This window comes from Dendropsophus ebraccatus, chromosome 8 (assembly GCF_027789765.1).
Source record: "Dendropsophus ebraccatus isolate aDenEbr1 chromosome 8, aDenEbr1.pat, whole genome shotgun sequence".
Classification (NCBI taxonomy): domain Eukaryota; kingdom Metazoa; phylum Chordata; class Amphibia; order Anura; family Hylidae; genus Dendropsophus; species Dendropsophus ebraccatus.
Window position 1 is genome coordinate 99,654,105 of NC_091461.1, and position 16,161 is coordinate 99,670,265.

The window sequence follows — 16,161 nt, forward strand, 5'->3', positions numbered from 1 at the left end:
TATACAGTGGTACCTTGGTTTAAGAGCGTTTTGGTTTAAGAGCTCACAGTTTTCCAAAATTGTGACTTGGTTTAAGAGCATTGCTTTGGTTTAAGAGCTCCCTGTACTGGGTGGGAGCGCGAGTGGGGGAGGGGCATGGTCTCCATAGCAGGGTCTACAGCACTGTACTCCGACCAGGAAGTCTCCCTGACCTTCCAAATCATAGCAGATCCACTTCAGGCTGGGGCTTACATCAGGGGACAGGACTATAGAGGTAATCTCTTCATAGCTGTAACCCCTCCCTTCCCGGACAGAGAGTGCTGCATGTATGTGCCCACATATGTCCTGCTCATTCCTTCATGCTCCCTGCAGTCTCTGTCCGCCCTTGTGTTTCCCATCCTCTACAATAACTTATAATATCACATATTCTGCTGTTTCTGAATGTTTGTTTCATTAGTTTTACATATTATTCACAATAATAAATCATTATTTTTGGGGTGTGGAACCAATTGTCTGCATTTCTATGATTTCTTATGGGAAAATTTGCTTTGGTTTAAGAGTGGATTTGGATTACAAGCGCGGTCCTGGAACGAATTATGCTCGTAATCCAAGGCACCACTGTACTTGGGGTTATGCTCAAATTTAGTGACTGTTGCTGTGACTCAATGTACAGTCAGTAAAATCATTCTTTGGACTGTTGGGAAAAAAAATATGCTTTTTTTCCCCTCAGAATCTTGCAAGAGATCCTATATTTGGACAGAACAGGTATCGGGTCAGTCTCAGGCCTGCAAAATTATCCAGGCTAAAAAAATAGACACTTTGTGGTGGACGCCAAGGGCACTTGGTACAATTTTGCTCATCTCCTGATTATTGAAAACAGCTTTATAGTACTCTGCTGAACTGCTTTGCTTGGAACACATTGCAGGTTCTCCTAGACTTGGCAGTAAAAGCTGTAAATAAGGCAAAGTATTTACTACAAGCGTGTGGACTTGAAATTCTGCTGGATTGGAGAATGATTGAAAATGCAGATTCCTGATCTTAGAGAAATGTTTCTGACCAAACTATGTTGGTAAACCAGTTCATTGATAGAGTTGAATCAATTTTTGAGGAACAATCTCTACAGACTATAGTTGGGCACAGTTTACCATAAAAAAGGCCAGCAACGAAAAATAACTATGCTTGGTGAGTAAGCCAAAGACAAGCCTCCTCCTGACCTCCTTAAATATTATTAGAGTAATGTATACACGGTTGTCACAGACCGGGCAACAACCAGCACTAAGGCAAATTTTTCCAAGAATGAAACTTTCATCCATGAACTGGTACAGACAGACCCGAGAAGGTTTGGCCACCTACACAGAAAGACATTCCGGCTGAATCCTCAAAAACTGCTGCTGAATTGCCAAGTGTAGATATTGTGCAACGTAAATATGAGCTTCTCAGTTTCCAAGAAAACATGGCACTCCATAAAGGTCTTTCCCTTCTATCTCCGACGTAATTGAGGGTGATGATGAGGACGATACTACTGAAGGAAGACATGTAGCATGTGATAACTGACTGACTTACTGCTACAGACTTTTATATGATTATAACGTGCCTTCTGCGGTATACACATCTTTATGCAGCATACAAGGCGCTCTATACTCTCGTCTGTACTCAGGACTCGTCTGTACTCGGGGGGAGGGGGGGGTCTTACATTGCTATTAAAGTAATAATTTGTCCATAATTAAAGTTACATGACTGAGGGGGAAATGGGTGTTATCAGTAATGGTGGATGTGTCAGGGAGAGTTAAAGGTTATTCTAAAATTAGAGCGCTCTATTTTGTCCATTTCAAGGAGCTCTATACTCTCATCTGTCTCCTCTATTTTCAAAACAAAAAATTGTGAAAAAAAAAATAAATAAATAAAAATAATCGCTGAAGGTCTTTAATTCTGGACAAATTAGTATGGCACACTGTGCTATGTTAACAGCATGACAGAAACTAGTCAGAGCCCATTATAGGTGTGGGGTCCATCTAGCACCATTAATGTCTATCATGTGGTAGATTACATGTCACCATAATTTTTCATGTTATGCTACAATGACAATACTGGACAATGGTAATTCTGACAGATGTACGCAGGCCACAAGTTATTATATTAGTTACTTACTGCACTTTGCACTTACTGTATACAGTTTTTGCTTTGAGTTTACAATAATTTAAATGTTATTTATTTGGTTCATTTGGATGTTTATGCAATAAAATATTTTTTATGTTTGATTTTGACAACTACAGAATAAGGCCCACAGCCTTTATCTTCTTGGATGCTGCAGAGGTGGAGTACGAAGGGGCAGTCTTTTTTATGGATCCGCATAATATCTGTCTGGCCTCTGCAGTGGTGCGCAAAAAAAAAAAAAAAAAAGCACAAAGCACAAGTACAAAGCAAGAATTAAAAAAACAAACAAAACAAAACATACTTTTCAATGCAAACCATTTGCTTTAAATTGACAAAGTGCTTTTGTCCCTCATGTAAAGCAAAGCTTTGACTTTCGACCACAGCCACTTCTGTCTACCCCTGTTTAGCCAGTCTGAGTTTTGAGATGTGACCAGGGGAACAGAAGAGCCCGACACACCTGCACACTAACAATCTTTTCCCTTCTGAACGGTCAGGTCAAACATACCACATCCCTTAAAGATTTACACAATTTTTAGAACAGCCCTTTAAACTTTAGCAGCAATATAAGCTACATGACTGAGGGGGAAAAAAGGGGTGTTAGCACTGATGGTGAGTGTGTAAGGAAGAGTTAAGGGTTATTCAAAAATTAGAAAAAATAGAGCGTTCTATTTTGTCCTGTATGAGCCACTTGTGTATCTGCAGTTATCAATGAATACAGGTCCAGAGTGACACCTCCTAGAGGCAGCAGTATATGTGTGTCCCCTTAGCTGCTCCTTCCAACCCATCTCTCAGATGCAATTATACCGCAGTAGCGTTGCTGTAAATCCAGAATTATGGTGAGATAGTAAAACACTGACTAGAAATTGTAAGCTTGTGTCTCCTCCTCATCCCCATAGCCTGCGAAGCAGCTGTAGCCTGGCCTATCCAGGAGCGGATTTTCTTTATCTTTATTGAAGACAGATCTTCTTCATGACTGAGTCGGTCAGTGCATAAATTGTGGAACTTGCCAACTTTGTCTGTTTTTCGCTTTCCATTCACCATATCCTGACACAGTACATACTGCAAGTGACAATTTAAATACAACTAATAACAAATGTACATAAATCTTTCATGAGGGACATAGTGGCGCCCCTAATGCACAGGGAACAGTACACACAACTACCAGGCTATGAGTCCGCTCCACTTTTCCCTAAGTTGTTCTGCTCCAAGGCAGAGATGACCGCCATGTATTTGAAGTCGCTGGGATTGTGGTTGAATGTTTCCACCAGTTTATACTGATCTCCAGAGTAGAAAAGCTGAACCTGATTGGCCAAGCACTGTGCTTCCTGGACATTCTGCAAAGACAAATAATTCCCATCATCAGATAATACAGTCGAGGGATCAGGAGCTGATGAAAATCCTGGATTCCCTTCTGGTTTGTGGGCATATGTTGCATTATGTCAGCAGCATTCACTCGGCATGAGATGTGTAGATTTAGGTGTTCTGTCCGCTGGACGGTTTAGGTGGGTGTTCTGTCTGCTCGTGGTGTGTGATGAGGTGGTGTTATGTCCTCTATGATGTGTGTTGAAGGGCAGAAGGGGGGTTAGGGGATGTTCTTACTGCTCATTTCCTTTGTTGGGGGGGGGGGGGGGCTTTCTGTCTGCTCGAGGTGTGTGGTGGCAGATTTAATGGAAGTAAATTACCAGGGATTTGGTGTCGCACTCAGCAGTCATTAATACAATTCCTTTGTCAGCCTGGAGCTCGCTGTAGTGATGTAAGATCAACTGACTTGGTGCAGAGTCGCCCGCTGTCTGCAAGACAAAACATCAATTACCTTGAGGAAATCACATCTCATCCGAGGGCCCCTCAGAGCTGTACTCCCTCCAATTCTCACAGTGGCCTTACCTGGATATTTATCAGTGTGGTGAAGTGAAGCTCCCCCCCTGACCACTGACCCACAAAAAACTCATATCCCTCCTTCCTGGGTAGCGCATAGAGAAACTGCAAAAAAAAAAAAAAAAAAAAAAGAGTAGGAATGAAACAAGGACACACTGCACCCCCCTGGCCCAATCACCAATTCCACCTGTAACACACAGCGAGGGGCTAAATATACAGGATAGAGAAGCTACTTACAGAAGGGCAGTGCTGGGATCGTCTCAGGATCAAATCAAAGACATCTCCCTGCAGACAGAAGAAAAAGAAACTGAGCATTTGCAGCCACTCCTCACAGTCATGGACAGCCCCTAGACTCTAACCTGCTGCAGTGGTCCTATGGTGCTAGGGATGCGGAGCAAAAAAATTTTAATAAATAAAAAAAAATTGGGGGCTTAATTTTAGTGCAGTAAAACCAACTATTTATCTTGATTCTGTAGGCCAGTCTGATTAGAATAATACAAAAGCTATATAAACATGGGTCTTACTTTACCACTTAAATTTTTTTCTTAGCAAAATTTATGAGCTTAACATTTTCCTATTCTGTCAATGGGGCTGTTTGAGTGTTTGAGGGCTCTTTTTTGATAAGTTTTTATTAATTTCTAATTTCATATCTAATATATGTGACAAAAAAAAATTATAATCAGCAATTAAGGCTTTACTTTTGATTTTCTGCTTGCACCATTCACTGCACAGGATAAGAAACCTAATAATGTAATAGACTGGACATTTCTGCATTCAGCAATACCTAATATGCTTACATTTTTATTACTTGTAAAATAGGGAAAGGGGAGTAATGAGAAAACAGTCCTAACCCAAACACTGGGCATTTGATTACTCGTGGCTGGAGAAGTTGGATGCAGTCCTAGGGAGTCCTAGCCAACTCAGCGCCTTGGGACTCCATAATAAACTCCTCTTAGCAGAATATTCAGGGAGTCAGGAAAGAGCACACCACCACGCCATCGGGCAGCACGCCAGTACACCAGACAGCTAAGCACCTGGAAGTACACTGACCACTGGTCAGTGTCCATTTTTAAAACTGGCGCCGAATGTGGGGACTGGCTGGCCCCGCTGCTGATGCGGCACACCCTCCCATGCACGTGGGACGCCACTTTCCCTGACAGGCCGCAGCCCGGATGCTGTAGGCAAGACCTACAGGTAATCCTGACTCACAGGAAACCTGGGCCAACGTCATCCCGCCCCGACCCCCTGCACGTGACATAGGCACTTCGCCAGCGTCACAGAAACCAGCGAACGCACGCCTGACGTGCACGCACACACACACACACACACCACGGAGGGACAAGCAGCAAGAGATTGCTCAGCCCTGGCCCTGGAGGCGCCAGGGGAGCACGGGGACCTTCTCCAGGAGGTGCGGGGGCTGAGGCACAGACTTTGCTGCGGCTCCAGCAGCAGAGACTTACACAGCTGGGATGTTGGCAGACTGCAGGTATATGCCGGGTGCCCCAGTCTCCCCTCTCTGAGTAAAAATCCAGCAAGCAGGTGGAGGGACCACCTGCACGTCCTGCTCCCATGGGACAAGAAACAGAAACTGGCGTGAGTGGAGCCGTGCTCTTCTTTTAAAGATCCAGTGGTTCCTGTTTCCTGTCCAATGGGAGGAGGTGGTCCTCTCCAGGGGTGCCATCATAGGGCGAGAAGAGAAAACATGCATAGAGCCAAAGACCATAAGCTGTATCTATGTTTTCGTAGTAGGCCTAGGGAGGCATCCAACTTTTTCAGATGCCGAGTGTTGAACAGTTTGGTAAGTTCACTCACCACTAGCTCATGGCACTTTACAACTCCACCAACCATGAACAGTCCTGTCCACCTCCACCCACATCTTCATAGTCCAGAGTGGCTAAACCTTACACTTATCGTTCTGTGTGGCTCCACCCGCACCATATACACATGACACACTCCACTCACACATTATACACATTGGGGGGGAATAAATATGTCACTCACCGGGATCACAGCAAACACTGTGTCTCGTGTGGCAAAGAACTGCGTCCATATCTGAAAGCACATGAATTATACGGCAGGTCACAATCTCCTTGTGTGGCGGTATTCACACCTATAATGTGACAAGTAGAGGGAGTGCACCCCCACATACCTGAGCGATGTCCTCTGCACTCTTGTCCTTCACCAGCTCAAGGTTCAGCAAAGAGTCCAAGGTCTGAATAGAAAAGCAAAGGCCACAGTTACAGCGGTACTTACAAGCTGCCCTGCGCCACGTGACTACAATTATGGGTAAGTGTAGGCACTGTGCCCCCTCTAGTGGTTAGTTCTGTGGCAGCGCAGAGGAGGGTCTGCACATCAGCTCTCACCCTCACCTTGTTCTTGGTTAACTGTTCCTTCAATGAATCAGATTTCACCTGAAAAAGACAATAAGGTCAGTGTGATATAACTATAGTCAGGCATGTGTTCTCTCTGTATGGAAAATCCTCAGAAAGAAATCATGTTGGGACCTGTTGGGGTAACTGGGGACTTAAATTAAAAAATATTGACCTGAAAGGTCTAGGAGTTGGAGTTCTTAGTCATTGTGCCCATTGTACACCCAGCATGCTTACTTTCCGGTGTTCTGTATTGTAGGGTGCTTGCAGAACACTTGGATCCCCATGTTCTAGACCAGTCATGTCAAACTCTGGCCCGCGGCGCCATTATTTTTGGCCCGCCATGCAATTCACAGTTTGAATTACATCTGGCCCGCCACCATCACATTAGATTATAATATGGGTGGTCCAGACAGCTGCTCAGACTGCCCATATTATAATGTTGTAGGCCACAGGTAGTTTTTAGCCTGCAGCCTAGCAGTATGTGGGCCTGTCCTGACGCCGACATCATTGCACACGACCTGTGCTGGGCGCCTCCCGCGGCTTCTGGGGTTGCAGAAAAGGGCGAGTCCAAGCTAATGGGACAACCTGTCACCCCTGGACGGCCCCCCAAAACCCATCCTACCCCTGGATATGCCCCCCGGATATGGCGCCCCCATACTTACAAGAGACAAGAAGCAGCTGTATCTCCGCCACAGGAGCGGGACCAGCAGGATGCAATAAGTATGGGGGGCTGTATCCAGGGGTAGGGTGGGGTGGGGGGTCATCCATAGGTGACAGGTTCCCTTTAACAACTGTTCTAGGTGCTGGCTACTATACAAGTCTATTGGGGAGTGCTGGCTACTATATAAGAGACAATGGGGAGGGCTGGCTACTATATAAGAGACTATGGGTGAGGGCTGGCAATTATATGAGACTATTGGGAAGGGCTGGCTAGTATATGGGACACTTAGGGGGCTTGCTACTATTTGCGCACAATTGGGAGGGCTGGCTAATATGTCTGCAATTTTGGGTGGCTTGGCTACTACATGAGGCAATGTTGTGGGGTTGGCTATTACATGGGTTGGGGTTTAATCATGTCATAGCAATTTATCATGTCATTTATCATATGAAATGATAACTAGTGCACAGCGCTGTGAGACTCACACCACTGACAGTGCCAGAACCACCGCATGCACTCTTCAATAATTATCAGGGTTGGACCTCAACTCTGTCCAATTTTTTTATTTTGGCCCACTGTGTATTTGAGTTTGACACCCCTGTTCTAGACTGTGGGGTGCTCACCACATACTAAGGTTCCAGGGTACACCAACTATACTTATATCTGTGGATCATATTGTGCTCCCAGCATGACAAGTTCCCTGTTCTTTGGATTGAGGGGGTGCTCCCAGTAAGCTTAGCTCCTCATGATTCTAGGGTTATCCCAGCATTTTACCCCCTCCCTCACCTTCCTATATTGTAGAGTGCAATGCTTATACCCTTGTGCTCTGGATTGTGGGGTACACTGAGGATTCTTAGCTCCCCATATTCTAGATTGTGGGGTGAACAGTCTGTTCTTACCTTCCCCTCCACTGAATGCACGTACGCAGATTGCGGAGACGTCCCGACTGGCTGTTCTCGCACCTCCTTCCTCTTCTCCATACGAGCATCGAACGCTGCAGGGTCCGATCTACAAGGAAGAAATGGAACAGGTGAGGGGGACAGAGAATAAAGATTCTGTGTGACTTCAAAGAACCCCAATTCTTCATGCAAATGGTGAGAGCGGTGACACAGGTCCCCAAATCCCAGACCCTTGTGACCAGAGAATACAGGGGCAGGAGTGACAGAGAGACAGGAGAGATTAAAGGATACTTAGGTGACAGGGTGGACACAAGGGTAATCAGAGGATATTGGGGTTACAGGGTGGAGACTGGAGGTGACGGGGAGCTGACTAGGGTGATTGGGAACAGTGGGGTGTCAGAATACCAGGGTGATTGGAGGATTTAGAGATGACAGAAAACTGATAAAAGGATAAAAGGCTGATAAAAGGATATTGGGGTTACAGAATGATCGCAGGGTATTGGGGTGACAGGAAAGTTACTGGAGTAATTGCAAGATATTGGGGTTACGTTTCGTTTAGACTGTTAGGAACTAATGTGGCTAATCAGAAGATGCAATAGGTTTCTTGGTTAATGACAGCCGTATATCTATTTGGTCTGTTGGCGGATTGTTCAGGATTATTGGCCAGTGTTTATTAAAGGGAACTAATTGGGATGATTTGATTCTCTGGAGGGCTGTATAAAGCTGATGTGCAGCTCACTGCTGAAGTGTAATCCCCGGCGTGCGGCAGGTAGTTATCCGGACGGCCCCCCCACCCGTGTCCAGTCACCACTCTGTGTCCAGCCTGTCACTCATGTCCGCCGAGCGCACTGATTAACGGGCGGATTAAACGTCATTTTTTTATGGTATAACGCTGCAGCTGCGGCCGGAATATGCAGTGAGCTGCACAGGACGTTTATACTGTGCTGCAGAGAACCAAATCAGCCCAATACGTCCTTGGTCGAGTAGGGGAGTTCAGACTGGGGCCGCGCGGCGACCCTGCTTTGAACCGCCGTGATCCCGGGTATTATTAATAGCCTGGGACCGCAGCTATTAGCTGCGTCTAAACTGCTCTTTGTGCCCATCCCTGGTGTCTAGTGGCCAGATCGCAGATGAGCGATCCATTTAATTTCCCTGGCATGGCCTCAGCGTCAGAATGACGTGGATCCCGGCTTGGTATTCTGCTGATCTGGTCTGCACCAGACCAGACGAACAGAGCACCGATCTAATAGATCGGTGCTCTGTAATATACGCAGCATTGATCTCAATGGGAGATCAATGCTGTGTATATAGAAGTTTTTTTAATAATAAAAAAAATCCCCTCCCCTAATAAAAGTCTGAATCACCCCCAATTTATAAATAAAAAATAAACAAACATATTTGGTATCGCTGCGTGCGTAATTGCCCAAACTATTAAATTATCACATTCCTGATCTCGCACAGTAAACGCAAAAGTCCGCCAAAGTTCAAAATTGTGCCTTTTTTTGTTGCAGCAAATCCAGAAAAATTGTAATAAAAAGCAATCAAAAAGTCACATATACGCAAGCAAGGTACCCATAGAAAGTAGAGATCATGGCGCAAAAAAATTACATCTCAACCAGCCCCATAGACCGAAGGATAAAAGTGCTATAAGCCTGGGAATAGAGCGATTTTAAGGAGCATTTAGATTTTTATAAAGGTTTTAATTTTTTAAAAGCCATCAAATAAAATAAAAGTTACACGTTACATATCGTTCTAATCGTACTGACTTGAGGAACATACATAACATGTCAGTTTTTCCATAGGACAAATGGTGTAGGTGTGATCGCAGGATATTGGGGATACAGGGTGGACACCAGGATGATTGCAGCACATGGGCTGACAGGGTGATTGGGGGATACTGGGGTGACAGTGGTTACCAGGTTATACTGGGGTGACAGGAGGACACTGGATGACTGCAGGATACTGGGGAGGCCTAAGGTCAGGGTCAGTAGGAAGCACCACGTGACACCCTACCGTACCGCCCACCACCGCTAGGGGTCGCACCGGCGCAGCTGCTGGATCTTGTCCCGGTATTTGCTGTAGAACGGGTTCTCTTCCATTTCCGGCTCTTTCCTCACCGAGAATGTGCGGAGCTGAGAGGACACAAGTCCCAGGGCCACAGGGCCCCCCATTCGGCTCCTCACCGCCAGGAGACCCCTGTATCCTAAACACATTTGCACCACAGCAGCAGCCATTACTCCGTCACTTTCCGCCCACATCCGGGCGTACTCATTATCCATTCCCCCGGAAACATGGCTGCACACAACGGGTCCGCACCTCTGCGCATGCGCGTCCCTTATGTGGTGATATACAAGCGCTGTGGCTAACGCTTGCGCACAGGGCCGGTCACTATCCTGTCCTCAACACAAGAACCTATAACCCTGATAGACTATAATACCGGGTGCCCTGGCCCCGCCTCCCGGTACTGCCCTCGTGATAACCGTTTCCCACTCTGCAGACGCAGCGCTCTGTTGTCATGACGCATGGCCCCGCCCCCCTTGGTAACGCATTCTATTAGGAAGGTTGTTAACCAATCAGAAGACAGAAAAATGTTTGAACCAACCAATGAGAGGCGGCGAGCGGGGGATTTAAACTGGTTGTAGGGAAACGGAGCATCAGAAGCTTGAGGAGGAGCTGGTCCTATACGCATCGAGAGATACTGCGATATACCGGCGGCTTAACAGCGATACCGAGAGATACTGCTATACACCGGAGGTTTAACGGCGATACCGAGAGATACTGCTATATACCGGAGATTTAACGGCGATACAGAGGCATACCGGATAATCAACGGTCACCCCAGGCGGCATTGAAACCGAGCGGCTCCCGCAGGATAATTACAGCACCATGTCTCTGCGGATTACTAGGGTGAGTGTATTATAGTGGCTGCCGCAGGGAGGGAACCGCACGCTACAGCCTGGTGTGTACATAGCTATATGGCGATCTATGTACTCCAGAGACGCAGGCGAGGGTTTAGCCTATAGGGGGCGTGTGATCGACCCCCTCCACCTAAACAAGGCTTCTTGGGGGACAAGGTTATATGCTGCACTGCTACATCGCGGTGTATGTGAGCACATGTGTCAGACTGCTCCTCCGTACCTGTGATGGTGTACACTGTATACTATGCAGTGTGTATGTAGGTGCAGGACATTACATATCCAGACTTACAGGATATGGGATAGGCAGCTGGTTCTCTGTTTGCACACTGCAGCAGCCATAGCTTTAATCATCAAATCTACAATGTGGAACTACAACCCCTGGTTTTGCCTAAGGCATGATGGGAGTTGTAGTTTTGCAACAGCTGGAGGACCAAAGGTTCCCCATCAATGACCTAAGCAGTGGTGAGAGGTTTATTCCACCCATCCAGGAGCTTATAGGTGGCTGGAGCAGTGATGGGAGAATACAGTGACTCTCTATGATCTTTACTCCATCTGGCCCAGGCCTCCATGATTTTCTCAGTAGAATCTGAGGCCTAGACAACAAATATAACCCACTTTACAGTATGTATGGCATTTCTAAGGTAATCTTATATATTGCCTTGATCTGGCTCTTGCAGCAGGGGCCCCAGTGTGACCATGGGGTGTGGGATACTAATGGTTTTTGTTGGCCCAGGCTCTTCCTTGTAGCAGGCCGCACCCCTGCAGTTTAGTGTACTTGATTTGAATCTTCCAGTCTACATGATACAATGTGGTCAGCACCACAGTCTCCACTGCTAAGATGAATGAGGGGCCCAGCTCTATAGTCAGGATGCTGATATTGTTTATCTTCATGGCTTCTACTAACTAAAGCCTCCACTTCTCTTACAGAACATGCTGTCAAATGCCGAGAACAATGTGAAGAGTGGTGCAGTGGGGAAACGGGCCCTGGTGGCTAAGCCTGGTCTGCGCCCCCGCACTGCTTTGGGTGACATTGGGAACAGGGCCGATACAAAGGCCCCCCCAAAGAAGGTAAGAGTCGCAGATGCAGCCTTAAGTGCCTCCTTATGTCACTTGTCTGTAACCCCCCCCCCCCTTCTGTGTCTCAGGATGTGAAGCCGGCCGCTAAAGTTGTCAAGAAAACAACAAAAGCTGTGGAGAAGGCGCCTGAGCCCAAAAAGGTTGAAGATGTCTGCCCCAAAGCCCCTGAGGTAAGGTCCCCATCCCACTAAGCATGCACTGACCAGCACTAGTCCTCTGCCAGCTGATGGTGTGGGGGTAACTGTGCATGGTGCTGCACATCCCTATATTTGACTTCAAGGTGTGGTCTGTGGATTGCTCTGGGTCTAATACTGTCACTTCTGCTATAGGTGGAGCCAAGCTCCCCTAGTCCTATGGAGACATCAGGGTGCATCCCGGAGGAGCTGTGCCAGGCCTTCTCTGATGTCCTTATACAAGTGAAGGATGTGGATGCAGATGACGACGGGAATCCCATGCTGTGCAGTGAATATGTGAAGGACATCTACTCTTATCTCCGGAGCCTGGAGGTGAGGCCTGAACACTCTCTCCTATCCTGGTGACTGTAGGGTTAACCCTGCCTTGGAGCAAAAACAAGGGCTGTCCCAAACAGATCAAACTACTGGGGGGAGGACTGACAACAATCAAAGTACTAGGCCTCCTGTGTAGCAAACATGTGGTGAGAAGTGTCCATCTTTCTGGAACTGCTATCCCAGGAAGGAAATGCAGTCACTGCTTAGGTGCTGCGTCTTCAGAGAAGTGTTATGGGGATCGGGTGTTTGGCTTCAATGACGCTATAATTGGCTTTAAACCCTTCCTGGCTGCTCTGTAGATGTCTTCTGCCTGCTCGTCCAATGAGAGTCAGCACTTAAAGGGGTTATCCAGTGCTAAAAAAACATGGCCACTTTGACAACATGACTTTGTCTCCAGTTCAGGTGCAGTTTGCAATTAAGCTCCACTCTCTTTAATGGAACTGAGCAGCAAAACTCTCCCAAGCTGGAGACAAGAGTGGTGCTGTTTCTGAAAGAAAGTGGCCATGTTTTTGTAGCGCTGGATAACCCCTTTAAAGTAACCCCATCTAGTTTGTCCCTTTATCTTGGGATGGCTATATGCATGCCAGGTCCACTAAATCTGCCTGTAGGATAGATACAAGGGGGTATTTATCAAACATGGTGTAAAGTAAAACCGGCTCAGTTGGCCCCAGCAACCAATCAGATTCCACCTTTCATTTTCCAAAGAGTCTGAGGCATGAAAAGTGGAATCTGGTTGCTAGGGGCAACTGAGCCAGTTTTACTTTACACCATGTTTGATAGATCTCCCTCCAAGATGTTATCCCAGGCAAGCTTAGTAACTTAATGTGGATATCCAAACTGCTGTAACACTCTTATTGCACCTCTTGCTAGCAAGATTAGAAGTCGTGGCCAGTCTGTAACATTCTCCTTACGTTGCTGCTTCTAAACCCTCCTTTATAGGAGTCTGTAGATGTCCTGTCAGATATCTTCCTATAAATGTTTAAATTTGTGTTCTGTTGCAGGATGCTCAACCAGTGAAGCCAAACTTTCTCCAAGGTCAAGAGGTGTCTGGTAACATGCGAGCCATACTGATCGACTGGCTGGTCCAGGTTCAGATGAAGTTCCGTCTGCTGCAGGAGACCATGTTCATGACTGTTGGCATCATTGACCGGTTCTTGCAGGTGACCCTCCTTGCCACCTCTTGTAAATCATTGACCCTAGACACTGATCTGTAAAGTCTGACATCTTAAAAACTTCTACAGGAAAATCCAATTCCCAAAAATCAGCTGCAGCTTGTTGGAGTGACAGCCATGTTCCTTGCTGCCAAGTATGAAGAGATGTACCCTCCAGAGATTGGAGACTTCACTTTTGTGACGGATCACACCTACACCAAGGCTCAGATTCGGGAGATGGAAATGAACATCCTCCGGGTGCTGAAGTTTGCCATTGGTAGACCGCTACCATTACACTTCCTCAGGAGAGCCTCCAAGATAGGAGAGGTAAGGGGTAGCATGGTCTCTGCACTGGTTTATGTCACTGCTGTAGCTGGTTCTGATCATGGGATGGGGTCCTGCTGGGTTCATGGAAGGTATCACTTGTCTCTTCCAGGTCACTGCTGAGCAGCACAGCCTGGCCAAATATCTGATGGAACTGGTTATGGTGGACTATGAGATGGTGCATTACCCACCCTCACAGATTGCTGCCGCAGCCTCCTGCCTGTCTCTCAAAGTCTTCAATGCTGGAGAATGGGTGAGTTGTGACCAATTGGTTTTCCTCTATATAAAAGCTTTTCTGCTTTGTGCTAAGTTGTGACTTGTTCTCTTCAGACCCTGATGCTGCAACACTACACATCATACTCTGAAGACTCCCTGCTTCCTGTCATGCAGCATATGGCTAAGAATGTAGTGAAAGTCAATAAGGGCCTCACAAAGCATCTGGTAAGATACCTGTCAATATAGAGCAAAAGGTGTGGGAATAGCCCAGCACTGTCATACACGGAACAGCCTACCTCTACCACTGTTGGGATGTCCAGAGGGTTCCCAGGTTTGGGGCTCCTCACTGTCTAGTATAGTAGTATAGAATCCTGCACTAATCAGACCTAGGAATAGTATTTTAAAGGGATATTCTCTAGTGTATGTATATGTAGACTTCCCTTGGGATATGGGGGATAGACTACGAATCCCAGTAAAGTGAAGACTTTACCCTAAGCAACAAGACTTTATATTGTGGGGAAGCCACAGCTTATAATTTTTCTTCTCCCCCCTCCCCCAGACGGTCAAGAACAAATATGCAAGCAGCAAACAGATGAAGATCAGCAGCGCTCCTCAGTTGAGGTCGGAGGTGGTGCTGCAGCTGGCGCGCCCACTGTTGTCTTAGCCATGTACTGATGTCTCTGCTTCTTGGCACTGTGTGCTTTTTGTAAATAGTTTTTTGCTTTTAATAAAGTTCTGTTTTTAGCTGAGCTTGTGTCTTGATCATGGGTACATGGCCTGTGACTTTACTTGGTGGGAATCTAGCTTGGTGTACATGCACAGCAGTCAACTGGCTAATTCTGATCCTGTTCTAGAAGGTCGGAGCTTCTGATCTCCCTGCAGATATCACACAAGAATGCTGGTGGTTGTAGTCATATCTTGTGGTGCAGAACATGGCAACAGATTCTCTAAGAGGCAGTCTATATCTATACAAGCGTGCCACCATGGCTTTATGCAGCTGAGGTTTAGGGCCTGGGCAATGCTATTACATTTACACTATTGGACATGGTACTAATAACAGCAGCCAGTGCTCAACTTGATTGCACATGGTTCTCACAACTTTTCTAAGGCCAGTCACATGTTCTGCATAGTCTGTGCCTGGACTGTATGCTACTAGAAATGAGCAAATTTGTATTAAAGCAAAGAACTTAGCTTGGCAGTCAACTATCAGTCTGCTGCCTTTGAAGTCTGCCACTCTGCTGGGAAAGCTGCATCCAGTCCTGGGAAACATTTCCCAGGACTAGATCCAGCAGCTTTTCCAGGCACCTGGGGAAGAGCAACAGTCTTCAAAGGTGGCAGGCTGCTGAGCTAAACTGATTAATTACTGTAAATTCTAATCTCCACACACTCACTCTTACCTGATCGCGCTGGGTCCCACTTCTTGGTCCAGTGACAGAGATTACAGCGCCCGAAGCCTGGCATGCACATTCCTGAGAGGAGTCCAATGCTCCATTTATTCTGAGTCTGCTCATCTCAGGAGCGCGCGCTAGGCTTCGGGTGCTGAAATCTTGTGACCGGATCAAGAAGCGGGACCTGGTGCGATCAGGTAAGTATAGGGGGGGTCAGGAGCCTGTCAACTTGGCACGGGGGGTGACAGGTTCCCTTTTAAAGGGGTAGTGCACGAAAAAAAAAAATTCTTTCAAATCAACTGCTGCCATGAAGTGCCAGAGATTTGTAATTTACTTCTAAAAAATCTCAAGCCTTCCAGTACTTATCAGCTGCTGTGTGTCCAGCAGGAAGTGGTGTTTTCTTTCCTGTCTGACACAGTGCTCTCTGTTGCCCCCTCTGTCCATGTCAGGAACTGTCCAGAGAAGGAGCAAATCCCCATAGAAAACCTCTCCTGCTCTCCAGACTGGAAATAATACCACTTCCTGCTGGGCATACAGCAGCTGATAAGTACTGGAAGGCTTGAGATTTTTTTAATAGAAGTAAATTACAAATCTCTGGCACTTCATGGCAGCAGTTGGTTTGAAAGATTTTTTTTTTTGTG

General features: G+C 46.5%; 2 protein-coding genes across 5 annotated transcripts; one reads left to right on the top strand and one right to left on the bottom strand.

Moving 5' to 3' along the window:
- Positions 1-2,393: 2,393 nt before the first annotated feature.
- ATPAF1 (ATP synthase mitochondrial F1 complex assembly factor 1) lies at positions 2,394-10,417 on the bottom strand. 4 transcript variants are annotated; one of them, XM_069981200.1, is made up of 9 exons: positions 10,375-10,417; positions 7,938-8,046; positions 6,378-6,419; positions 6,158-6,220; positions 6,010-6,060; positions 4,246-4,293; positions 4,018-4,113; positions 3,816-3,923; positions 2,394-3,467 (listed from the first exon to the last, which is right to left on the bottom strand). In XM_069981200.1, exons 2-9 carry the CDS (start codon positions 8,016-8,018, stop codon positions 3,300-3,302), a joined length of 657 nt encoding a protein of 218 aa, XP_069837301.1. In that variant the 5' UTR covers positions 8,019-8,046; positions 10,375-10,417; the 3' UTR covers positions 2,394-3,299. The 4 variants fall into 4 exon arrangements, with proteins under 4 accessions (XP_069837301.1, XP_069837298.1, XP_069837300.1 ...); XM_069981197.1 differs by lacking the exon at positions 10,375-10,417 and adding an exon at positions 9,981-10,361; XM_069981199.1 differs by lacking the exon at positions 10,375-10,417 and adding an exon at positions 10,055-10,135.
- On the top strand, positions 10,337-14,881 carry LOC138799692 (G2/mitotic-specific cyclin-B1-like). The gene is made up of 9 exons (XM_069981196.1): positions 10,337-10,844; positions 11,783-11,923; positions 12,001-12,102; positions 12,262-12,438; positions 13,443-13,601; positions 13,683-13,919; positions 14,029-14,169; positions 14,247-14,357; positions 14,692-14,881. The coding sequence occupies exons 1-9, from the start codon at positions 10,824-10,826 to the stop codon at positions 14,794-14,796; spliced, it is 1,194 nt and encodes a 397-aa protein (XP_069837297.1). The 5' UTR covers positions 10,337-10,823; the 3' UTR covers positions 14,797-14,881.
- Positions 14,882-16,161: the final 1,280 nt, after the last annotated feature.